The sequence below is a fragment of the Anoplophora glabripennis genome, unplaced genomic scaffold (genome assembly GCF_000390285.2).
Source record: "Anoplophora glabripennis isolate ALB-LARVAE unplaced genomic scaffold, Agla_2.0 scaffold433, whole genome shotgun sequence".
Taxonomy (NCBI): domain Eukaryota; kingdom Metazoa; phylum Arthropoda; class Insecta; order Coleoptera; family Cerambycidae; genus Anoplophora; species Anoplophora glabripennis.
This window is the reverse complement of record NW_019416557.1, coordinates 210,092-236,975: the sequence shown is the minus strand read 5'-3', so window position 1 is coordinate 236,975 and position 26,884 is coordinate 210,092. Positions and strand designations below refer to the sequence as shown.

The 26,884-nt window shown below is 32.3% G+C and overlaps 1 protein-coding gene across 3 annotated transcripts; it reads right to left on the bottom strand.

The window, feature by feature from the left end:
* Window positions 1-926: 926 nt before the first annotated feature.
* Window positions 927-21,796, bottom strand: LOC108910571 (inter-alpha-trypsin inhibitor heavy chain H4-like). Of its 3 annotated transcripts, none has more exons than XM_018715215.1 (14): window positions 21,443-21,796; window positions 20,749-20,880; window positions 18,883-19,137; window positions 11,381-11,584; window positions 9,676-9,939; window positions 9,281-9,568; window positions 8,880-9,113; window positions 8,532-8,826; window positions 6,162-6,467; window positions 6,039-6,083; window positions 5,900-5,932; window positions 2,564-2,680; window positions 1,235-1,409; window positions 927-1,066 (listed from the first exon to the last, which is right to left on the bottom strand). In XM_018715215.1, the coding sequence occupies exons 1-14, from the start codon at window positions 21,542-21,544 to the stop codon at window positions 1,033-1,035; spliced, it is 2,484 nt and encodes an 827-aa protein (XP_018570731.1). In that variant the 5' UTR covers window positions 21,545-21,796; the 3' UTR covers window positions 927-1,032. The 3 variants fall into 3 exon arrangements, with proteins under 3 accessions (XP_018570731.1, XP_018570732.1, XP_018570733.1); XM_018715216.1 differs by having other exon boundaries at window positions 20,749-20,910; window positions 21,443-21,531; XM_018715217.1 differs by lacking the exons at window positions 927-1,066; window positions 1,235-1,409; window positions 2,564-2,680 and adding an exon at window positions 5,690-5,811 and having other exon boundaries at window positions 21,443-21,790.
* Between the last annotated feature and the right edge of the window lie 5,088 nt (window positions 21,797-26,884).

The following is a 26,884-nucleotide window of genomic DNA, read 5'->3' as shown; positions in this document are numbered from 1 at the left end:
CATTAAATAGTGACAGTCAACAATAGAAAATAAGTTATTTATAAAGAGCAAAGACAGAAGTGGACACAGATTAGAGCCCTACGGTACTCCCGACACTACCAAAAACTCACTAGGTCTATAACCGTTGTAAGCAACATATTGAACCCTCAAGTAAGAAATGAAAAAATTTTGCAGAGGTGCACTAAATTCAAATGCATTTAACTTATTTAGCAAAATTTTATAATCAATGCTGTCAAATGCCTTTGAAAAGTCCATATAAACCATATCTACTTCATGTGCTGTCATGATAGGTCGCCTCTTATGAGAACACATATGTATTAGTACTGCTTGCAGCACTTCAAGAGAAGCAGGGACAGTCATTCCCAAGACAACCTGCATGAGCTATGTGAACTATGTATAAGGCCCCAGCGTACAGAGTATTCCGAGTGACACTTTAGCAAAAGGTTTAAGGAACACAAGTGTTTTATAAAAAAAATAACAACTAATACCGGAATAGCAGTGAAAAATGTTATGTTTTGACCAATAAACTGCAGAGAATCAACCAAAATCTGGAAAAATGGAAATTGTTTCAACTCAGATGAGAGACTGAAACGTCACAGAATAGTGACTTCAACCGCATGGGAAAAGTATGGACCAGGGCACGCAGCAAATATAAATCCGGTCAGAGGACTTAATCTCCACTTCTATAGCATAGGGTAATAAAGAGAAACGTTTAGAACTCTGGGAAGTGGAATTTTTCAGACTGTAAGAATTAATGGCTATTATTCTAAAGCAGTTCGAATCATTTCGGCCGTTACAATCTTGGACCGTTCATTATTGTTGTGAGACTATTTAAACCTCAAATATTTCAGTGAGTTTTTTTAATTTTATATTTAACGCTGAATACGCAACGCGGTTAATATTTTTAAATGTCTTATTAAAAATTGTTTAAAAATAACAACAATTTATTTCTGTAAGTGACACATATACAATTTGTACAGTACTGTAAAATACAGAGCATTTCTTTAACACAGTAGCAACTGAAGCACTCTATTACACTGTTTTTGGACAACACATTCCCGCGTATCTGAAAAAAATAAAAACATTATTTCAATGAATACATGAAGAAGGACTTCTAGTCTTTTTTTTCAGTATTAATTTTAAAATTTGTGGAGTTATAGTGGCAATCTTTAATCTATTACAAAATATACTTTTCAAATGGAATTCACTATAATGACTTATGTAGTTCGCTTACTTGTCATCAATTGGACAGAAATATTTTTGATAAACTTGAAAATCTGTCACAATCCAAAATAGTTCAAAGCAGTCTTTCAGATGAACACACTGGCCGGGTTGTGTATTATTAGTCATTGTTTTCGAGCATGGTTTTGGATCATCCACGATGTATGTTTCTCCTAATTCATAAATTTCTAAAAACAAAGTCAAATTAGAAATACATACTATTCACTTCACCGAATTCCCAACAGGGTTTGAAGTTTCCAGGTCGTATGGGTAGTTGCTAATGAGTAATTTACATTGTTGCGACTAGAAGGCTTAGAAAAAAATGTGTGACACCTCTTCCATAATGGGACGGAGCACCATCATGTAAAAAGAACAAGAAGTAGTAGAGGTAGATCGTTCTCCAAATTTCCGTTAGATAAATGTAGTCGGATAACTTCATTATTAATTATTCCAGCCCAAACGCTTACGGAGATTCTTCTCTGAAAATGGGGATGAAAGTTTTCGATTGCCCACATAAGATATTTCTGAAAATTGTTGATTCCATCTCTTGTAAATGTAGCTTCGTCACAGAAAAGGGTTCTTGAAAAAGTCCCAGATGATTGCTCCACCATTCTCAGAGACGAATTCTTTAAGGAAGACCGGTGGGGAGAAGTTCTTGTTCCCGTTGGTAATGATAGGGATGCTGTTCGTTTACTCGCAAAGTTTTTTGCACAGCCATCCTACTTTGTCCAGTAAGTACAGAAATTCTTTTCGTATTAGTATCTGAATCATTTTCAACAAGGTCAAGCACTTCTACAGCATTGTTTCTTAGCAAAACTTCTCATTCACAAATCGATTTAGGCAAGGCACCTGATAAGCGAGGAGTTGTGAAGGTTCTATTGAACGTTTGCTTGTCTGGAAGACGACGGTTTGGATATCGTCGTTGACATTCTCTAACTGAGGCAATGGTACTACCGTTAATATTCACACAAGAAAATCATGTCCTCATATTCTTCATTTGAATAAATCAGAGACATGATGTTAACAGAAATGACGCAAAAAATAAAAAATATGACAATTAACGAAGTGACATTCAACAATTTTTTCCAATCCCAACCAAGTTGCTAATAATTATCTTTAGTGGCAACAATATAATTTACTCTTTAGCAACTCCCTATACGATCTGGCAACTTCAAACCCTTACATTTCAAGCACATTGGAAATTCGGAAAAACTGAATGAATCACTTTTGCTTAAAATTAATCATAGAATTCATATACGAAGTATATCGGATACCTCGTCGGTATATAGACCCATGTAGTGGTTTCATATAAAAGTAAGTACTGATTGATATATTAACTCACTTCCTTCTACTGTTATAGTTCCATTTGGATTCAGCGCTGAAGCTAACCAAGGCAAATTATATTGAAGTGATTCGTTGATTGCTAAACCTGGTTTTTGTTCGTCATCAGATGTAATGGCTATAAAATGAAGAATAGTTAAATGTATTTTGTTGTTGCATTACCTTTACAGGGTTTCATAATGTTAGAATGATCCCAGGTGAGTATGGAATGCTTGAGAAAGTCGTGGGTAAAAATTTGTGAACGAAGAGGGAGCTCAATTATTTAACTCAGAAACTAATATCTAATTATTTAACCTAATATAGATACTGAAAGTTTCGGAAAGAGAACGTTTCCGATAGAGGAAGCTTCCTCATTACGACATGAAAAATGTATTAATTTTGTAATATACAGCGTGGTAAAAAAGTTTTGCATAAAATTCATATTTTCATTAAACAATTTTTTTTCGAAAAACGGTGAGACCCGTCGATTTTTATTTGATCCAGGGCACCTTGTTATGTGGAAAAATTTTTTTTTCGATAATCCACTTACGGCAGCGATGACATAATTTTTTTTTAAATGACAACGCATATTTTTTTCGTTCGAAATTGATGACAGTGATAATTATCTAAACAACGGTGTGAAAATTTCGATGTCTTACATAACAATTTTTTTTAGAAAAATGCACCTTAAGTTCTTATAAGTGATAATTGTCTACTTACACTATTAATGGCTCCGAAAAGGACAAAGTTGACAAAATTACATTTCAAACGAGTAAAATTACACTAATGTTTGTGTAAGTCTAGCGAAATTGTTCGAATTGCCCACCCTGTACCATTTGGCATTGTCCTAAGCGTGTGTAAACGCCGTCTACACTTCGTTCAAGCATTCCCGGGTCGATTTGATTTATTTCAAAACGAATACGGTTTTTAAGTTCTTCCAAATCACCTGGTCTGTTTGTGTACACACGCGATTTCAAATAGCCCCACAAAAAAAGTCTAGAGGTGTTAAATCAGGCGAACGCGGAGGCCACTCGATTGTTCCGCGTCGCCCGATCCACCGGCCAGTAAACGTGTTATTCAAGTACTCCCGTACTTGCACTCCATAATGGGGCGGTGCACCATCCTGCTGAAACCAAATTCTTTCCTCAGGAATATCAGGATCCTCGTTGTTCGGGAATAACTCTGCTAAGCTTGGGACCAAATCGAACCGCAGGAAATCCAAATAGCGAGCAGCAGTTAAATTTTCCTCGAAAAAATACGGGCCTAAAATACGACGCCCTATTATTCCCGCCCAAACGTTCACCTTTCGGGGGTGCTGATGATCTACTTCTTGCACCCAGTGCGGGTTTTCCTGAGACCAATACCGGCAGTTATGTCGATGCACCGATCCATTAAGATAAAAAGTAGCCTCGTCAGAAAAAATTATGTTCTTGAGGAAGTCGGGGTCTCCGTTACATCGATGCATTAAATCTTCACAAAAGTGGAGACGGCGGTCTGGGTCGTCCTCAGTCAATGCATGTATCAAGTGACCCTTATAGGGGTGAAATTTCTCTTTTTTGAGAAAGTTCACCACAGTTACATGTGAAATATCATTGTTCAATGCAATCGACCTTGTACTAGAATGAGGGTTGTCCTGGAGCTCCACCAGGATATTCAATCTAGTTTCATCATCTACTCTAGGACGACCCGCACGAGGAGCATCTTTCACACTACCAGTTTCCTCAAACCTTGCCAGTACCCTACTAACCGTAGATTGCGTAATTGGTGGTCTGTCAGGGTACGTTGCATTAAATAATTGGCAAGCTTCTTGATGGGTTCGTAACTTATCGCCGAAACCAATCATCCTCAAAATATCAATTCTTTCGCGTTCACTAAGTTTTGCCATTTCGAATTAAACGATTTCACCAAAGAATGTTAAATCGGTACTGATTTTTAGTCTTCAATATTTCAGGTAATCTACTCCTTTCAAGTAAACATTTCTTTGGATCTTTTTTTTTTGGGGAATTTATCGGCAAACTCGAAGACAAAAAGTCGACCTTAATTTGCTACATACTATTTGGATTTTGTGCGGTTGAACTTGGTTCTAAATTTTGCAGTTTAATCAGGATCCTGACAATATCTGATGAATAATTCCGCAAATATTACATAACACCAGTTGCAACTTAAGTTATCTGAAATGCTTTCTGCCGAATAAATTTTTTTCTAAGGCATTTGATCCGTAAACAGCAAATTATTGCATTCAAGAACTTAAGGTGCATTTTTCTAAAAAAAATTGTTATGTAAGACATCGAAATTTTCACACCGTTGTTTAGATAATTATCACTGTCATCAATTTCGAACGAAAAAAATATGCGTTGTCATTAAAAAAAAAAATTATGTCATCGCTGCCGTAAGTGGATTATCGAAAAAAAAATTTCCACAAAACAAGGTGCCCTGGATCAAATAAAAATCGACGGGTCTCACCGTTTTTTCGAAAAAAAAAAATTGTTTAACGAAAATATGAATTTTATGCAGAACTTTTTTACCACGCTGTATATATAATCATAGTTGTGAGATTATTATTACTGAACTGGAAGTATAAAATTATTAGGCAGCTCTAATTGTTCTACTTGAATTTCTTTGTTAATTCAAATGTTGAGGAAAATCTTACATAAAATCAGATGCATGGGTTTTGCTATTCTGACATCAAAAGTCTATTGATCTTATGTGATATATTGTGAAAATTAATAAATTAGGCATGTTCAAAAATTTTGATCAAGGGTCATACGTCATTCCGTACTCTCCTAGGTTGCCCAACTCTGGCATTAAAGTATATGCAGTTCGTCATGAGACAATACGATTTAAGCTGAAAAAGATAACCAAAGCTTTGTTTTTAAGAAAACGTTGAAAGTATAGGTAAGTATTTATTATTGCAAACTTATATATAAAGCTCTAATTATTAGGAATTATCATCTTAAAAATATCAAGGGCCAATTTTTGACCACCCTGTATATTTTTTCCAGTTTATCTTAAAAGACAAGTAAAATATTTTAAATAATAAATTCTTGTGAAATACTTGTAGAAATAATGAATTGCTTTTCATTCTCATTTTTTTTTTTATTTAATTTTTGAGCGGTTAAGGAAAAATACCAATAAAACAAATTTGAAATCCAATCAAGCCAAATTTATTTTTGTTAGTGGTTTTCTACATTATTATAATAAATAACTTTTCTATTTAAACTCTGATGAGAGAACTTGTGAATAACTGAAGAATATATACCAGGCAAAGGCCTACAAAAAAACAAAATTTTTGTATATTTGGCAATAAATAAGATAGGTCGTATCGTACTGTATTAAAGATATGAAAAGATAAACTTACCAACGAATGGTATATATGATTCTGTTGTTGGTCCTACAAATTAATTTTGTTGTTAAAATAATTTTAATTTCTAGTGTAATTTTTTGAAATATAATTTAAACTGCTGTAGAGATATATTCATGAAAAATTGTAGACTCACCTGATGAGCTAAAATAAACTCCAGGAAATGACTTGTAAAGTACATCTGTAAAAAAATATTAAATTAGTTTGCGTTATTCATTTATGTATCCTTTCTTGTCTATGTTTACTGTTTTGTTATTACCAGATCGTTTTCCGTCACTGAAGGCATCTTCCGTATCAACCGCGTTGGTTTCGTTTGGTTTCACAACAACAAGAGACGTGACTTCCGTCACAAAGGAATATTTGAGTGCAAGATCTAAAGCCTTTTTCGTCAGCTCCGTTTTATTTTCCGCTAATTCCCTTTCATCCAATATCTGCTTAACAGTTAAGTAGGCCCAGTGTCTTTCTAATGAAGAAACTGGCCTTTCTACGGTGGGTTGTAACATTTTTCTTCCCTCGATGTCCCAACCAGTTACGTATTCTGGCGAAAAAAAATTTGTATCTGAAACTAAAATAGTGCACATTTAGTATTGTTGAAGATTGAACAATGAAATCATTCGATTATATGGTATACTACTTTCAACATTTGTATTAAAAGAGAGACCAAATTACAGTATTCTGGGTATACCGCATAATAATGTGTGATAGTGTGGCGAAAATTCCCGTAACCTCAGTGCGAAGTCGGTCACTGCAATTAAACATTTCAAAAAGCACAAGGCAGCTGATTTTAACAAGAGATCTTCATCTGCATCCATTCAAGATTCAACTAACCCAGGAATTGAAACCAATCGACCATTTAATGCGCCAGACGGTGGACGGTAATTTTGCTAAGAAAATCATCTTTAGCGACGAGGAGTGGGTATGTGAACAAGCAAAGCTGTCGAATTTGTGGCAGACAATCCTCGGGTCATTCAAGAACGACCACTGTATACCCAAAGAGTGACAGTGTGGTGTGGATTTACGCTGGTAAAGTGATTGTAATTAATTTTATAAAAAAATATACCTATACCTATCTAAATATTATTAACACAGAAACCTGATATATTTAAATGTTACAAGTATGTTAGAAATATCTTGTATTCTTGATGCTCTAACATCACCATTGTCAAAAACCAACACATAAAAATATCCGAGATAGAAAGATCTTACTATTTCTACATTTTACTTAGTATTGCTTAGTATTTTGAAAGGACAATGTCAAAAGTGTTGTCAATATGACCAGATCAATGTGAAGACTTATTAGCTTAATATGGTGGATATGCATAATATATTGGATATTCATTGTTGTAACAAATAAAATAATAAGATAAACTGAAATATGACAAAGAATAATTATATTTGTTACAAACAAAAACACGTTCCAATTGTACTGTCGATGCATTGATGTTTTTCCAGAAAATTTATAATTACTTGTTACAAAAATATTAACAAGATTTTTTTTAATTCTCGAGGATTTACAACGATAAATTTGCCTATAATTTGTCGTAGTCCTCAGGTGGTCGATATTTCGACACTTTGCTCTCCACAAATTGTGAGACTATATATTCTTCTTCTTCTCTTCCTAGTGGTTGGTTCTAATAAGTCCCGTGGCACCGTGGCCTTATCAGGACTATTGTGCGTCCCACTACTTAGCAAGTAGTGTTGTCCTTTTAACAAAGTCCAAAAGCTTCCTTGCTGACACTTCTCCCAGCTCCTTGGGTTCCAAGTAGGGTCTTTCCAGGAGCGTCATTCTACTACGTGCAAATCCTGGACACTCGCCAAGGAGATGCAGGAAGGTTTCATCCGCCGAGTTACATCCTCGGCAGACCGGACTGTCTACAAGCTTTAGCTTATGTGGATGTCTCCTAAAGTGTCCTGTAGTAGGTCCCGTTACTCTCTTGAGCCGAATTTTATTCAAGTTCAACAACTTAATTTGCTCTTTCCTTCAAAGGATACTCCATTAGCTTCTTAGAATGGCTATGCCCTGGCCTTGAAGTCCAAGATTTCATTTGCTCTGGCTCAATCTATTTGCCCAGAGCCCCCCTGACCACACTGGGAGATGTACCGCAGAAGGGCTCCGGTCCAAGCAACTCGAATCCCTTCCTAGCAAGTTCTAGACTATACGTTATGCTTTAATCAATAGCTTAAAGGTTTAATTTGATCGTAAATCAACTGTACTCATCGAGAGGAAGTAGACACATTCTTCAATGGCAGAAACCATGACTTGACTCAGTATGAACGATTGATGTTTAACTATTCCTCTAACGTTGGTTAGGGCTTACCAACCCAAATCGTAACTGAATATGTCGCCTCTTCTCCTGTGCAAGTTTTCAAATTTTGGGCCGATCCTTGTGATTAGAAGAAAGAACGGAGATATATTATTACATAACAATAAAAAATTACAGCTGTTAAATATGATACTCTTTGCAAAAGGGTTTGGTTCAAAATTATTAGACACTAATACCTATTCTTAAGAATACTGATTTGTCTAATGTTTTAGTACGCATGTAATATCGTGGTAACCCTTAACACACGTTTCTAATAATATATATATTTTTTTTGATAATGCAAAGCATCATAGAAAACTTCTTACCGTTGTATCGTCCTGTTACAACAATCTCGGATCCTTTAAAGTATAGAGCGAATTGCGTTTTAGATATTTCCTTGACATTATCATTATATGTGAATGTAATATTGGACAATAAGGGCGATGAAATTTGTTTATAGAATTCCTGCAGCTGCAAAGAAGCATCTGAAGCCTCATAAATGTGCCTGGAGAATCCTAGGTTCTGTAAGGACAACTTTCTTAAGAAATCTTTATTAGCTCCTTCTCCAAAAGACAGAGAAAATATGGGAATGTTGTTGTTCTCAGTATTTAAATGTGTTACCTAAAAATATTTAAAGTAAATATATTAAACAGGTAAGTATATCTCGTTTTTACAATTTTCACAATTTCGTCTTCAGAACTTAGGCCAACATTTGGTTGACCGTCGGTTAAGAATATCATGATTGGTTGATATTTTTTTCTTTCTTGTATTAGTTTAGCTAAATATAAAGATACTTCTAAACCACCAATCATAAAAGTACCACCAATAGCCAACAGTTTGTCAGTAATCCGTTTGGCTTTGTCCAAATTCTCTTTGACTCCCTTTACAGAAGCTGGCAAGTCTAGTCGCTGGAAAAAGATTGAAATAAGTAGTGTTCGATTTTAAAAAAGTCTTAAACATAAATTAAATTTTAATTATTTTAGTCGCCATTAAAAATATACGAGTAATAGCTAAAACGAAATTAAAAATTAAAAGAACTCATATTCAACACAAAAGTTTTTACAAAAATACTTACACCTAATGTAGGAAATGGTTTCTCATAGTTTGCATCCATAAATGGTATCCTGCTTCGATTTTCTCTAGCTATATCCCATATGTAAACGTCGCTACCAAAATCAATAATACTTATTATATCTTCTTCTCTTATTTCATTTAAAATGCTGTTCATAGCATCTTTTACCTGATCCATTTTTCTACCCTCCATACTACCACTCGAATCTAATACAAACAAAACATGTTTAGGCAGTGGTTTCAAATCTCCTGGGGCAAAGAAATGTACAAAATATCCATCACGAAGTAACACCTAAAAAATATAAAAAATGTGTTCTTTACTTTTGGTTAAAACTAAATAAAGCTTTATAGCTTTATCAGTAACTAATGTAAACTAACGGTTTTATAAAAAATATCTACCTCTCCACCGTAAGGATCTCTTTCCACGTCATATTGAACAACAAATTGCCCAGATAATCCATCAGATTTCTTTTCACCAAGGTCATGTGCAAATTGTCTCTGTTTATTTGAATCAGGGTTAAATTTCACTAACGCTGCAGTCAAATTTATTATTTTTATATCAGAAGACGGATCAAGTTTGTCCTCGTTCTTACTTATTTCGTTACCAGATCTTAACGAAGGAGTTTTAACAAATTTTAGTGGTCTAGTCTCATTTATTTGTACCTAAAAACATAACTGGTAGTAGCAGCAGCATTAGCATTAGAAGCATGAAGTATGAAGCTTTACTGATTTTGTTTTTTAAGAAACTAGGTTTTTATGAATGATTACTGTTAATAAACACAAAAATATAAAATAAGTTTGGGAAAAGACAATATATGTATTTGCATGGTATCTCTCGTACTACTTTCATTATCTCTTAAAGTTCAAATATGTTTATATATTTCCATTTAATAAAAATAATAATGATAGAGATTAGACAATGGAAAAGTTTAGTTTTACAATCTCCTACTTAGTATATGCACATCTGCGCTACAGTTCGTCACGAAAATCTTCATAAAAATAATACTGTATTATTTAAACTAAATATAAAAAGCTTATGATGATTTTACTGAATAAAATTTTTACTTGAGATAACTAATTTCACTAATTTCTTATGTACGATACTGGAAATATACGAAACATCCACAGAAGAGGAGTACTGAGACTCTGATGCTCTGTGGTTTCGACAAAGTTGGCAACACTGCATTCAAAGCCTAGTTGTTGGGAGCAGAACGCGTGGCAGCGTGCTCATTTGTTTCAGTCAGTTGAGAACTGTTGCTGTAGTAGCATGTTGAAATGGGTAAACAGGATCGAAAGAATGCTTCGTGACGATCGTCGACTGACTTTGGACGAGATGAACGCAGTGTTTCCACAAATCTCTTCTGCATGAAATCATTACTGAAACACTTGGTTATTGAAAATTATGTGCGAGATGGGTATCAAGCTCACGGATCAACACAAAGCCATCAGCGAAAAAATTCAAAACCGTTGTTTGGGCCCGAAAAATCATGGCAACTGTGTTTTGGGATTATAAAGGGATTCTCTTCATTGATTTTTTGCCCCAGGGGTATAATGCTGCACGGTACTGTGAAACCCTACGGAAGGCAATACAGAACAAAAGAATCCCTTCTTTTGTTCTGTATAATGTTAACGAAGGAAATGTGCTTGATGAATGCCAATTGGATTCATTTGGTTGGAACATCATCAAGGACCCCGCTCTTCTCTTCATCTTTCCTCTTTTCTGAGGGTGTTTATGGGTGGGAAAAGGTTTTCTATAAACAATGTGGTCCACAGTGCCACGCAACATTGAGTATCAGAAACCTCACCGTCAGCGCACAAAGTGCATTGAGGGTGAAGGCGACTACGTCGAAAAATACTGTTTGATGTGCCTTTCTGAATATGTAATTTTTTATAAATATGAATTGTACAATTACGTTCATACAAACACATTTTCCAGATATTTTAATTAGTGCACCGCTTCTTCTTTAACAACATAAACTTCTATTCTATTGGAATCTATTTAACAAGTACATTTCATCAATAAATTTTGACATTAAAACATGTACTGAACAAGTAATTTTGAATGTAACAAAAAGCTCATTTGAATTTAATTATTTCCACTCACCTTCACATTCAAGTTTTTCACAATTTGCCCAGGTCGAATGTTTACAATCAATTCATACTGACCATTTCTACGTTCAAGAAGTTCTTCATATGTAAGGAGGAAAACTACTTTTGCTTCAGGTTCTACATTTACAGATACTGTGAACCTGTTTGAATTTCTAGCACAAGCTGCGACATGGCCGGCACTTTGGCCACTGGCCACCGCCTGAAATGGAAAAATATATATAAAAACACGTTTTACTATGTCGTTAGATACATTAAATAGGTATGAAAAAAATAAAATATCGGGGGCTATTTATTTTCAATTTTTATTTTAGCAGTACCTATTTGTTTAAATTAGGTTACTTCCTACAATGGATGAACCAGGTCCTATGAGTACTTACTTACTTTTGAAAGGAAAATGGGTTTTTGCATTGAACATTTTCCAAACATGTATACTTGCAGTCCCTTCGATTCATTAAAAAAAAAGTAGTACGGTCCTGTATAAAGTAAAATTGATTTGCATTTTCCATGTTTTTAAACTTACTTTCAATTTTATACAAAAAATGTTGATATTTATTCTATTTTCTATTAAAGTACAAGTAAGTTCAGTGCAATGTATCAAACTAGTTTCCTATTTGAATCACTTTTTTCAAAAAATCATGTTAGCATAGTAAAGGAATGCTAGATTTCTTTCCAGATATCATTAGTAAGGAAAATATAAAAAGGGTTTCTAAATTTATCATGTTGTTTCTAGATATAGGATTATTTTTGAAAAATTATTTGTATTTATTTTTAAAGGTATTAAAAGTAATGGTATATATTAGTACATTGTTAAAACGGCTTATTTTCAAAACCATTTAAATAATTTATCAATTTGTTTGTGGACATTGAAAACCTTGTTGACTTAGTTCAAACAAACCTGGCATTTCCGTGTTTGGGATCAGCATATCTTTAATTCATTCAAACATGTACAGTGCAATTTACCTTTGGTATGGAATGTGCTGAAATATAGGGTGTTCAAAAATAAGAAAAAAGCTTACATGAACATACAGTTTCCCAAATACTTTTTAAAGGCACTATATTATATCATTTTATGTCTTTGGAAAAGCCTACCTAAAGTCTTCAACTGTATCTCTCTAATATTTTATAACAAAAGCCATGACGCGTAGTAATTTATTTATTAGTCTTCGGAACGGATGGGCCAAAAAGTAAAATATTTCAGTCAACACTAATTTATCGGAAAGTTAAGAGTTTTCAACGTCGCCAAGACCGTCCTTCAAAGAAGGCCTCATGAAATTTATGAATATTTTTGAACAAGTTCAGTTAGACCGTCGGGGCCATGTGACAGTCATCCGTCGCGTCCGGGAGGCGCCAACCTATGCTGGGACAAAACAAAGAAACCCATATTTTTAATAACCCGCGAAACCACGAGAAGAGCGTAGAGGTTCCAAATTAGAATTAAATCAAATTGTTAAATTGATAATAATTGGAAAGGAAAGTAATAGATCAAATAGCTGGTTTTTAGGCGGATTTTCCAAGCTATTAAGAATATATTAAATAAGATTGACTAATCCGTCCCGTATTGCTACACGGAGTCACTAGAAGAAAGCTAGGGTTACTTGTAAGTTCAGTTAGTCACAGAATTATTTATATAAATGTAAGTCCAGTCAATTAGGTAATTATTAACATAGTATAGTTATACCAAAGCGTCCCGATATTCAGGTTTCCGCCAATAAGATAAGAGCAGAAACTTCTGGACCCAAGAAATGGTCGTGTCGAAGCGAGGTGTCGAATTCAGGAGAAATCCGAAAAAAATGCAGTTCTTCGTTGGGTTTCACATTGAGCAGTCTACTTAGTTTAAAGTCTCGGGTTAATTTAATAATGGATAAAGTCATTCCAAATTTTGCTATGGATCGCGCATTCCCTGAATCTCGGTACGTTGTCGCGCGTTTATAAATTAATTAATAATGTTGTTCGAGTCCGTTGTGTCGTTATTTTGTTTGTTCTGTTTTTATTGTTATTAAAATCCTTTCTGGAAGTTTTGGTGTTTCTTTCTTGTTCTTCCAACTTAAGTGTCACCCTATACAACCAACCACTGGATTACCTTGTACATGAGTGACATACGGTAAGTGTCTGGTATTCATTTTCTGCACGTACAACATTTCTAAGTTCTTACGTATTAATTAAAGTATAATCATAATTATAAACTCCCTTTCGAGAATTGAATAGTAAACTCTTTTGAAATCCAGACTCGTTATGATACAGGTCATAACGACATATTTGGAAAAATTAAGTCACTGTGAGGTTAGAGGCAACTCATTTTATTTTCTCATTAATTTCTATCTTATCAATTGCCAGCAAGCTGTAACGGTAGACGGTGTTAAGTCAAACATGAAGTTCCACAGGGTTCTCTTTCGAGACCTCTATTATTTGTTATCCACGTCAATGAATTGTATTTTATTTGTTTATGTTGCAGTACACGTTGCGGTTGGTACAACGTTATATTGTCAGTGAGAAGCAATTACAAATTATTTTCTACCCGAGATGTTCTTGTTTAACAAACTAAACTTAATTCAGAGGAAAATGAAAATATGTAAATCACTTATAATAAGTGTATCAACAATAATTATTGTCGCTGATAATGTTAAACTGCTTGGTATATTTACTTATACAATGGTATTACTTAGATAACAGACTTTACGTGTTTTCCCAAGCGAATAAGTTAAAGGAAAATCTTTCTTGCACTTTATTATTTCTTCGTCAATTAAAAAAAACTGAGAAGATTTAATGCTTTGAAAACCATGTATTTTTTTTATTATCATATTGATTATGTATATACCTACTTACTTACTTTGGGATACCTAGTTCTTTACATGCTTTTCAAATTTTTCGAATACAAAAAAGCGATTATGGTGCTAGTATTCATTGGTTATTATAACCACACTGTGAACAGTCTGAACCATATTATAACAGTTTATAATAACGCATTTATCTATTTTATTTGTATTCCCAGTACTTGAAACTGATAAGAGATAGATCACAATACTGGGAACGCTCATATACATTATATTTAAATTTTTAAAATATAAAATAAATAAATATGTCATTGGTATCATTCTGTTAATGGAATACATTGAACATTTTAAATCTATCTCTACAACTTCATGTCAATTTTAGTATACAGGGTGTCCCACTAAGGTCGGCAAAGTACGATATTAGAGAAAGTATAGGCCATAGAGCTCCGGGAAAAAAAATTTATTAATAAATCGACCTAAAGAAATTGCTGGAAATAGTTTTCAAGTTCTTAGCTCGGCCGCTAGAGGGCGCAATCTACATAACAAAACATAAAGTTGAATGAAATGAGTGAGTCGATAACAATTTTGAAAATAATAACAAAAACAATAACAAACAGATATTGATATTATGTAACGAAAGAACAATTACATTTTAACAAAAGTAAAGATGTTTATAAATGCTCGAAATACATACTATTATTTTCAATACAGGAATTTAACCTTCGTTGCGTGCTTAAGTAGGTTCTTTTATAAACGCATTTTGTTTTGGTAATTAAATGCCTTTTCGTTAGCGTCGTGTTCCTCAATTCATTATCATTATTTATTTTTTGCTCACTGTGCGAATAACTTATAAAAAAAAAGATCGAACCCTTTGGCGTCAAAATGTATCTATTTTTATGCTCTTCAAACTAACCTATAAAAAGTTTTATCCTGCTATTTAACTTTTTTAAGAAAACGTGAAACATCTTAAACTTGGATAAATACCGCCAATAAATAAACAACACTTTCGTTAGAAATTTCAAACTTACTATATTCATCAATTTCTTGTGCTGAATTCATTTACATAAAAAAAACTATAGTTTTACATTTAAGATTTTTGAGAAAAGTCCATAAAACGGCATTCTTTTGAAATAACGCCATCTATACGTTTCCATATTGATGTAAATGACATTACGCATTCACCACGAAATAAAGCATGAGGTATAACACTATGAGCCAATCCTTAAAAACATGCATTTTTCTAATCAGACATTAGGGGCTTCCCCCACCCTTTCTGTCGTGAGATAGAACAAAATGTCAATAACAAAAGTTATGCGCAATGAATCCGGGTATCCATATTTGTACTATTTAATATACCTGAATAGGAAACATTTCTGAGAAAAATTCAACTCTATGTTTTAGTATGTAGATTGCACCCCCTAGCGGCTGAGCTATGAACTTGAACACTATTTCCAACGATTTCTCTTGGTTGAATTATTAGTCAAAATTTTTTTCCCGAAGTTCTATGGTCTATACTTCCCCTAATATCGTACCTCGCCGACCTTAGTGGGACACCCTGTATATTATTAATATATTTTGAAAAACAAGTGAGTACCTTATACATATTATTCATTACATATTTTGTACAGCATTTTAGAAAATCTAAGCAAGTTAGAAACAATATCTCTTCACTGTATCAGTATAAGTTTTCTTCAGTTTATAAGACAACTGATAATACATTCAAAATAAGGAAAAACTAACATATTTTTACGTCGTATGTTTACCTTAAGTATGTTTCCTGAACTTTGCATGCCTATTGAACAAACAAAAACATATAAACATAATCACAACGCGCAGAATGCTTTTAGGAAACTATTAACACATGGATTAATCACAATTATTGAGTATCTTTACCAATTTGCTGGACAAAACAGGAAACGTACATTTTCTGATGTTTACATATTCTCCATGATCTTTCAATGCAAAGTTAAGTTCCTCTAGTTAAGTTTAAGTTAAGTTTAGCGTTACGCTTCGTCACTTCCTGGATGAATCTACTCGTTCTACCATTGTCTAACTAAAAGTGCGATTTCTCGTCTATAAAACCCCAGCCTTAAGAATCTTCAATCTTGCAGGTTTTAATTTCTTTTTTTCCTAATAACTATTTTTATTGAATGTTTTTTATTTATTTTACTTTTATTGCTGTTACTTTAATTTTTGTAAACTTTGAACATATTTTATGAATGTGGTCAAATAACAAATAAATAATTTTCAAATTATATTGTGGGAAACAACTAATCTACGGACTATATGCCCCGACCGACATTGAATGCAGTGTGAAAGTTGCACGAAAAATATTGTTTTCTGATTCTAGAGATGGTTGTATCTCTATAGGCGTTGATATTTATTAAGGTGAGTTGGTCTAAATTAATTTATTTTGATCTTTTGTTGTCCACGTATTTTAAGGACATGACATAGTATAACATCATGTTTTTTCCTGTATAGATGTAAAATCGCGTTTATATACGGTGAAGAAGGTAACAAATTAATTCTGTGAATTAAATGCTAGTGAAGGCATTCACCCAGTTTCAATCGCGATGTGACCTTTCGGCCTTTCGATGATTCAAAATAAACTCGACTATCCTATACGAGGTCAGTTCAGAAAATAACCGAACTTTATTTTTTTTAAACTTGATTATCAATTTTGTACATTATTGGTCCTTGTCTCCTTCAAAGTACTCCCCTCTCTTATTTACACACTCTTCTCAGCAGTGTTTCCATTTCGCGAATCAATCCCGGATAGCTTCATTTGAAATGGTCTTTAAAGTCTGACGAATTTGCTTTGATATCATCAATAATCTGAAAAAGGCGTCCTTTCGACACTGATTTTAATTTCAGAAATAAGAAAATGTTGCAAGGAACCAGGTCTGGCGAGTAAAGATTGTCAAGGAGGATTGTAATCTGATTTTTTGGCACAAAACTGATGAATTCACAAAGCTGAGTGTGCGGGCACATTGTCATGGTCCAAGCACCCTGAGTTGTGTCGCAACAACTTTGGTCTTTGCGGATTTTTTGATAGTACATACGGTTCAGTTTCACCTTGAAACAAGAATGCAAAATGCAGAATTCCATTACAGTCGAAAAACTTGTATATTGGATCAAGAGTGACATGTTTCCTTGGAGCGTGAAAATCCTTTGCCAATCCATTGTGATGATTGAAATTTTGTCTAAAATCCAGCTTTCACCTCCCGTTATGATCCTTTGAATGAATGCTTGTTTCATCGTCATTGCATTGTTAAAGAAGTTGCCGACAAACGTCCACACTATTAAATACGTTGCACTCAAATAACAATAAAATGAAAAACGTAATGCTGACAACCGCATATTACTAATTATCTCCATTAGCGCATAATTCAAAAAGTTCAGTTATTTTCTGAACAGACCTTGTACTTTTGTTAAACAATAAAGAACCAGTAAGAATTAAGAGTTTAAAAAATTCAGTGTTATGATTTTCCATTGTTGACTTCAGTCAATTTATTGATCACCAAAGAATACCACTATTAGGTATTAGGTCTTGTTTCTGCAACAGCTGATGCACGAACAAACCTGTTATTACATAAGTGTTTAGGGGAGGGGATCTTCCTTTGACGTACTTACTGTTCAGTGTGAATCAACTTTTGGCTCGCAGAAAGCGAGTAAAGCGAATTACACCAGTTGGATTTCTGCAAAGCTTTTGTTTTCTTGGAAAGTAGTAGACATTGATTGAGTTCTTATAATATAAAATGTCGATATTTGGTTAAAAAATCTTAGACAATTGAATGAATTACATTCTTCTGAATATGCACAACGTCACATTCCTGACTTTTTTACATGTGTGCTCACCGTCACTACGAACGTCTTCTTCTTTAACACTAAGTTAAGTCAGTACAGCTTCTCTAGCTTCACATTCTTTAATACAATTTTTATTTATTGTTACACTAAAGGATTTTAATTTAGGGCCTTAATTTTGTTACACAAAACGCCGCCGTAAGTTGCCATATTATATATATGTTATGGACCAGGTGATTAATGCGGGCATTATTAATAATGTGCGAGCATTATGAATAATGTCTAGCTCTATCGGGCTAAGTGATTAATTACTATCTAAACTTCATTATTTATCACATTGCACGGTCATTATTATATTGCTACGTGACAATTGGGCAATTTGATAATAAAGCTAAATTTTCATTTTTAAGTTTAAAGTGCTGAAAACTATTAGATGCTAATTATGCCAAATAATGAGTCTGATTGCTTAAACTTTAGTTTATTTTATGTTTTATAATAATATGTCAAAACTTCTATAAAACAAAGATATGTTGTGAAATGTTTGTTTCAAATTTTATATGTTTTGTGTTACCTATATTTTTAATATGACTTTCCTTAAGTTTTAAATGCAGAAACTAGTGGATTCTTAATGTAGAAGTCCTTGCTAATTAATCCAAATAATGAGTCTGATTATTTAAATTGTCTAACATTTAGTTTATTTTAAGTTAAATGACAATAATAATAAAAAAATAGTAATTAAATATGTTTGTATTACTCCGCCCAAAAGGTGATGGACAATATGTATAATGCCCGGTCAATTTGATTATTTGAATAATTATTATCAAATTGCACACTCATATTGGGCATTTTACATAATGACCGGGCATTATGTGTAATGCCCGATTGATCACTTGGTCCATAACATATACAGTAAAGAACCAACCTTGTTATAAATTTCCTTCGCCTCTTCTTTTTCCTTTACGTATGCTCTGTAACTTTTTCCGTCGATTTGCATAACAAATTCAGAGATAAACGCCTTCTGTGGTAATACGACCGCAAACGTCGTTTCCTTTGCCACTTTTTCCATATTTTTCACTTTGCTAACCACAAGAGTCGTCACGAAACGATTGGAGATGTTAGATGTTATATCCATTTCGTATATCGTTGGATATTGGGGCGCGCTATTGTTCGTGACAACCTGAAAAATTATAACATAGCGAATTATTTATTGTTTTAAAATCATAATTTGTTTTTTAATGAGCACTGATTAATTGCACATTGTTAAAGTGATTTTTTCTATGAAAAAAGTATTCTTGTAAACTTTTTGTATTTTCACAGAATTTGTAGTTAATTACATCAAATAAATACATAAATACAATTCCTAATTAAATATGTATTCGGATATGACAACACTGTCCTGTCGACAGACTTCTTTTCTCAGGATGTTCAACTCTAAAGCATTTTTAAGCAAACTAGAATTTTCACTTGTCTGTTTACTCTCAACTTTAGTTCTGGAATATTTCACGAAAATTATGTATTTTTTAGAATTTTAATTATTAGGTAGAATTTTTTATCAATGTGTGGTGTTGTATTATTGGTGGACATTTAATTGGTCTACACCTTTTTAGGGAGAGATTAACAATTGAAGCTATCTAATGTTACTACAAGATGAATTATCGCTGCTACCCTTTCAACATGTGTGGTTTTAACAAGATGGGGCTCTATGTTATACAAGCGAGACATTTCTTTTGACTGAATATCCCAATCATTAAACTGATAAAAACGAATTCGGAATGGCTTATGATATCCTCAGACTAGAACCCGCTGATTTATTATCTGTCAGGAAACTACGAAATCAATATATTATATTGAAAAACTCAGAACTACCAAGAACTAACAGATAAAATTACCAAAGTTATAAATAAGTTAAATTAGAAATAACGATTTTTAAATAAGGAAATATGTAGTTTCTTTTTAAAAAATGGACGGTTACGCATATATTTTTTAATGTTTAATTTATGTTTATTTGTTGCTTCTCAATATTGTTCAGAATTAGTTATTTCTATGTATTAACCTATAAAATTATTTTCAAGAACTGTAGTTCTTGTTATAAAACGAAATGAAAATGCAATTTACTTCAAAATCTATGAAAATACAATTAGTTTAGAGTAAATTTTAAATTTTATTTAATTTAAGATATTAATACATGTTGTTCAGTGAAGGGACGCCCTGTATATTTCTATTTGCGAAATAATACAGTTAGGAATTATTTTCAGAAAATTGTGCTAGCTTTTATATAGAATATATTGTTATGAAAATTTTATATAAAATATTAATTTGATGTGGTTTTATATTATGTTTTGTCATAGTATTTCTTGTGAACAAGTGTCTGTCATGCATTCTTTTAAAAATTTATTTTATATTTGTGAATTAAATTTAAAATTATCAATTTAATACTATGTGATATCCATTATAATTACTTCTTTTATATTCAGTCTTTATATATTAACAATTTTATGCTATTTTATTGTTTGCTATATTAATAATTAATTTTTATTTTTGGACTAAAGTTCGGTCAGGTAACTTTTCAATCGTGATTTCTGTTTACATTTTCAATTCATTACAATATATTTTATATATTATTTATTTTTTCAATAAAAGAGGTATATATCTAATGTCTCCCGTACTCGAATTTAAGAAACACTGTAGCGTGTCTTATTATTGTTGTTTTCCATATATTACATATTGAAACATAAAAATACAAATTTTGAAAAGAGCGATACGTAATAACTAAAATATAAACACTTACCTGTTTTCCATCGGAAATAGATGATTCAGTTGATGACACTACCAAACTTTTGGGAGCTGCTAGTACTACTTCAAATAGTAATAATGGGAGGAGGAAATATATGTATTTCTTCATTTTTAAAATATGAATTATCTAAAAGATTGAAGTAGTCTCAGTGAATGTCTAAAGCTTTTAATAAATTTGCAAAACTACCCAGCAAACACGATCATGGCCCATTTATATGCCGCAATTTTTGTGTTTGCTGGGTGATTTTATATTAGTAGTAGGTACATATTCTAGTATTACTTTGTGACTGTCTGTGCTATTCTACTAAGTAAAGATATAATTATTTTATTTCATTAAAAAAAAAAATTATTTTGACAGGAACTTAAATGCAACGACTTCTGTCTTATATTTACTAAGTTAGGTATAAAAAGCAGTTCACCGTCTAAAATGATCAAACACTTATATGTATAAGATAAAATGTCATAAATGTTTCAAATATTCGCAATTTTTAAAAACGCTTTTGTGTAACTGATGTACTTAATAATATGAATTTACAATTTAATGATTTAACAAAATTTTGATCTTACAGGTGTCATGATATTAAAATTACATAATGAAGAAAAAAGTCTCTTCTAAAATAAAATTTTTTATTAGCCTTCTGCTCTAATGATTATTACCAATTAATAAAAATAAAATAATATATACTCACTGGTTTATAGTACGTTATTATCGTAACCGTCTTATTCAAATAACACATATAATCTATAAAGATAATGAGCTTCCTCTTATTTAGCCCCTCCTTTACTGTCATATCACAATTGCCGCGCTAAACGTTTAATTACTATGATGTATATTTACGTCTCGAATCAAGGACGTCATTTGTGTATATTAACTCCAAACGCTTGTTCTGCCACATATTCGAACATGTTTTTGCGAGATTTTATAAATAGTTAATCAGTAAATAAATAGGTAATTTGCAAAAGAGTTGTTTAGTGTTCCAGCTCTTACGTTGTTGACTTTTAAAATAGTAATCAGTTACTTTCTTGATAAGACAGTTGGATGTAACCGGTAATGTACCGACTAAATTGAATAAAATTTAGAATATTTCTCAGCTACGATATTTGTTGAGATAGATTCCAAGAAGACCACTGCGTCAATTTCTTGGAATTAACCGTATTCGACACCCGAAGTAGAAACTATTAACTAAACTAATTTTCTTGGAATTCTGTGTCAACAAATATTGTATTACTTTACTACTGCTAAGAATTGGTCGTTTTTGAAGTGCAACATTATTGATTAAACTGTAGGTACTACAAATAGCCAATTAAAACTAAACTAATAAGAACTAGCATACACGTGAATTTTAACAAACTACCAAAGAACTAACAATATTTTAAAGTACGGTCTTGGCCCGGGCTGACTTTTCCGGCGACTGCCGTATTGAGTATGAGTACTCTCGACCGGCTTTAACCGTGTTTTCAAGTTTAACCTTGTAATTATCCGTTGAATTGTTTTAATATATGTTTTATACAGTGGTGGTTGGTGCGGGGGGCTCTGGGGCGCCACCCCCTTAGAAGTTTTAAATATAAAAAAAATAACTTAAAATTTAGTTTACAATGTCCAGTCAATTTAAATCGACTTGCAAAATTCGTCTGCAAAACTCTGAATATGTGGGCTCCTCGTAACTTGCCTGTAGAGTGTTTACAAAGGGGGTAGCGCATATTTACTCTACAGTTTGGGCTCTATTTAGTCCGACCGTAACCAAATAATAGCCATTCGTCGTTATTTTTTCTTAATAAACGTAATTTGCTCAAATTTGGCGTAAAATATTGTTACTTAGGTACATATTCTGTTTTTTAAAAAATTGTAAAAGTTTAAATTAATGTAACACTTGCAAAAATCAATGGTGAGGGAAATACCAAACTTTTATGAACAAGTAATTGAAAAGTTTATTTCGGACAAAAGCAGATTTTTTTTTATACTTTGTACCTAAATTTTTCCGTCCTCCCTGGTATGAAAAAGATGTTTTGCTTTATCTTCAATAATAACAGCATGAACATAGTGACACATTTTTGCTAATATTATCAAATCCTTGTAAAAATGTAAAAATACAACTATAAACAACATACACCTTCATGTATCAAAATTTCACAGAAAACTACTAAGGGTTTTCCAAGAAATAACTATTTAAATTTTAATGTAAGCGGATAATTGTGAAACATGGGTATATTTATTAGCATACAATTCAATAGTTTTGGATCCGATAGTAAGATTTTGGTTAATGCGGCGTTCACAGAACTGCGACTATAACGCGCTACACTTATTTTCACCAATCATGAAGCCTTATTGAATGCACCGTAGTAATAACAGACCAAACACGATAATTGTGTACCGCTTTCCTATGGGTTAGTTTAAATCGGAGTACCTACCATAAACGTAGGTTTATTATTTCTCAAACATGTTAACTTATTTTTGTTTCTGCCTCAAATTGTGTAAAGAAAGATATATTTTCTATAAATGGCGATCAAAGAATCCAGTAGTTTTTCGCTTATAATTTTTATCAAAATCGAAAATGTGCATAAAAATTTCACAATTTTAGATATTGTTTTTCTTCCCTTTCTACTGTCGCCTTTGATGGTGACAAGGAGCTATTACACATCTGCCTCCTTTCCATCGTTTGTAGAGCAACACAACCTTAGAACTAATGTTTAATGGAACAAAAGTGTTTAAACTGTGTGCCGTTTTCCACAAATAATGATAAGTATATAACAAATCTTTCGTTTTAATGAGACAATGATCAGATTGCACGAAGCTGAGGCGTGTACTGAGGTGTAAGAATAAATAATACACAAAAACAAATCATTCTAATTATTTATTAATACAGAAAGTATCCAGAAAATTCATAACATACAGATTAATACTTACATTTTTAACTATCATCCTTGTATCACTATAAAGATTGTAATTAATTATACTATATTTTTCCATGTTTCGTGGATTACTTTTACTTACTAATTCTATGAAAAATTTGGTATAAATATAAAATACTTTTAAAATAAATCTAATATCTTCGTTTCTCAAAATAGTACGTAGGTATTAAACAAAGAAATCATTATACTCACTACACTACGTTACTATATATCTCGTTTTTTATAATCTGAAACATGGTAGAGATTATAGAAATACCCTCCTCACCCCGCTTTAGAAAATTTGAATGTTTTACAATGTATACACAGAAAGACATGCTGAACAATTTTTACATCGAGTCTTCTCTTCCACGTAAAACAATCACAAATAGGATAAACCGTGTGGATATTCAATTGAGATAGAATACTACTCGTACCTATCTAAATTGTTTTTGTACTGTTTGATGCGTCATTTTGATGCTGTGCAATTCCAATATAATTTCAAGTTATTATCTGTAATTATTTATTTGCAGCTTTGTATTCTTTTCTTATTTCTACTACATTAAAAAGACAACGTAATTTTAAATAAATAATGGCGCAGGATCATAGAAATACTCGGTTTAATATAAAAATAATAATTTCAAGATTTAGTATAGAACAAAAAAATAATATATTATAAATAAATTCTGAATGTCCGTCAGGAAACTTCGGGAGGTGATTCTACGGATTAAAAAAAATGTAAATAGAATACGTTGAAGATATTCTTTGTAGTTGCTTATTTATGACATTTAGATATTATCTACTTTTTTTATTTAATTAGGTATTCCTAATTATTTATGAAATCAGCCCCCTGACTAATCCTCTTGCAGCAATGAGTTAACAATTATCTTTTTATTTTCAGTACCAAAATTAAAAATGTTTATTTAACAAACCTTGTCATATTTTTAAAATAGTAATAGTTATATAATGTATAATTTTTTGTTTTTTTTTTTTTGGGGGGGGGAGGTTATTTAGCCATACTGTAAACTAATATGCTATAATATCACCAAATCCTACAAACAATCGCTTTATTTGATTTAATAAAAAAAAGTTGTATGACTGGACTTCGAGCTAAGCAAAAATGATTTTGATTTTTCCATAAAGCTTTTAATTTAAAATAAAAATTATCTATCCCTATCTGTCCCAGTTCCACGGCAAATTCGATGTTTCGTTTTGCATGACATTACAAGACAATCTTGGTAGAAACATGTCATACTAATTTCTTGTACGAATCTTCTATAACTGGCGGGACCAGGTACACAGATCACGGCATAACAAACCAAAAAAACCATCGCATGTACGTCAAATATTTTTGCTGGAAAAACAGCGTGGCTGTCATTTTTGTAGGTACTTATTCGATATTTGTAAGTTTAGGGGTGCCTTTAACTGTAGAAAAACAATGCAAACAAGCTTATTTAAAAAAATATATACATATAGGTAGGTATATCGTAGCTTTTTGAATCATAATCACCCCGTATTTCAAAGGAAGAGTATTATTGAAAAAATATTCATACGAAAAACCCTATTTGCTTTCAAAAGTTATTATCATATTCTTGGTTCTGACATTAAATCTGACCTTCCTGTATTGTTTCACATTTTATCTTTCTCGCACATCATCAAGTAAAAATTCTCTTTTAGTGTAGATTAATGTTATATAGTGATTTATAACATGATACCTTTAAATCAAAACATACCCAAGAAACACACGTTAGGCACAAACTTATTAGTCCTCTAATACTGTCAAAAATCGTCTATGGAAGAGAATTCATTATTTTTAGATTATCAAAATATATCCATTATAAAAATACATCCAAGGACAGACGCGATAGTTCAAACACAAAAATCAGTACGCGTTTAGTTAACCTAAAGTCGGTTCCAGATATTGCGGCCGCTTGTCAAATATTTGTCAAATGTAAAAAAATACAGAATGGTGTGGACTACTGAATGATGCGCACATGTGTGTAGATTTGCTGGAGTTCACATATTTGTCAAACGTAAACTCATGCCGTATCGCGTGGATGATGCATATTGATACATTCGAAGGCATGCTTTCACTTGCCAAATATTCGTCAAAGCAGTACAAACGGCACACCGTTTTGGCTATTTAACAAGTGAAAGTTATTAACAAAAACGTATTTTTGATACTAAATGGTTAAAAGATTCACGAAGAAAAAGGCTCGAGTTGCAAATGCTGTTTCTTCTATTTATATACATATAATTTTAGGTCCAATTTAATACAAAATTAACTATTACATAAATTATGAATAATATTTTAATCATTTTCGTAGCAACGCACAAGCATTATTTTAAAAAAGAGTAGTTGTCACAGAACAGTTGTTTCAAATATATTTGGTAAGTAAAAAATAATTCCATTGGAGTTAAATTAAATTAAAAAATGTTTAATTTAGTTAGGTTAGTATTTTAATTAAGAAAATAAAATAATGTATGCTTTCGTATTTGTCTCTAGAGTCGACAATAATATGTTCACCTTGATATAAAATAAAAAAAATTTATATACTTGAGGAGAAAAATTTGAGTTACGGATATTTTGATTTTGTCAAATAGAACCAAGTGTTAAATTTGATACAGCAGAATTTTAATTCCTTTTAGATTTTATTAAATTATATAGGGTGTTAGAAATTTAACTGCCTTAACTTTAACAGACGATAGAATACGCTAAAAAAACCTTATATGACATGGGTCCTAAACACAACCATTTCCGAGAAAAAATTATCAAAACCTCCAACCTGATGTACAAAAGTTCGATTAATTAAGGAATATTAACATAACTGCGTGCATAGAATACCATAAAATACAATGTTTACCACTTTTTTGAACTTCTTTGTACTTAATTCTAAAAAATAATTAGCGTTGTAATAAATTTAAAATTCAATAAAATTCATATCGAGCAATGTGACAATGGCGAGGCAGATAACACGAGGTACTAAGCACTAAGCTGTCCAGCATTACGCAATTCAGTTGGTATCTGGAATTGTACCGTGTCTGAGTGTTTTTTGAGTACCACTATTTCCTTTTTTTGAGGTGTTTTCCAGCGAGTGCGCGAAAATTGGATTCGATGGTGTCGTGCGTGCATCGAAAATGGTGATGGACATTTTGAGCATATGTTGTAGTTTGTTTTGTACTTGTGTGTTTAAAAATTAGTGAATTTTGATTTTTGATAAGTACCTAAATTATTTTTAATACGA

Coding starts and splice junctions, on each gene's coding strand:
- LOC108910571 (XM_018715215.1), bottom strand. CDS start 21,544: ATGACAGTAAAGGAGGGGCTAAATAAGAGGAAGCTCATTATCTTTATA. Junction 9,114..9,280: donor AACCATTTCCTACATTAGGT/GTAAGTATTTTT, acceptor ATCTTTTTCCAG/CGACTAGACTTGCCAGCTTC. Junction 5,933..6,038: donor AGTTTATTTTAGCTCATCAG/GTGAGTCTACAA, acceptor ATTAATTTGTAG/GACCAACAACAGAATCATAT.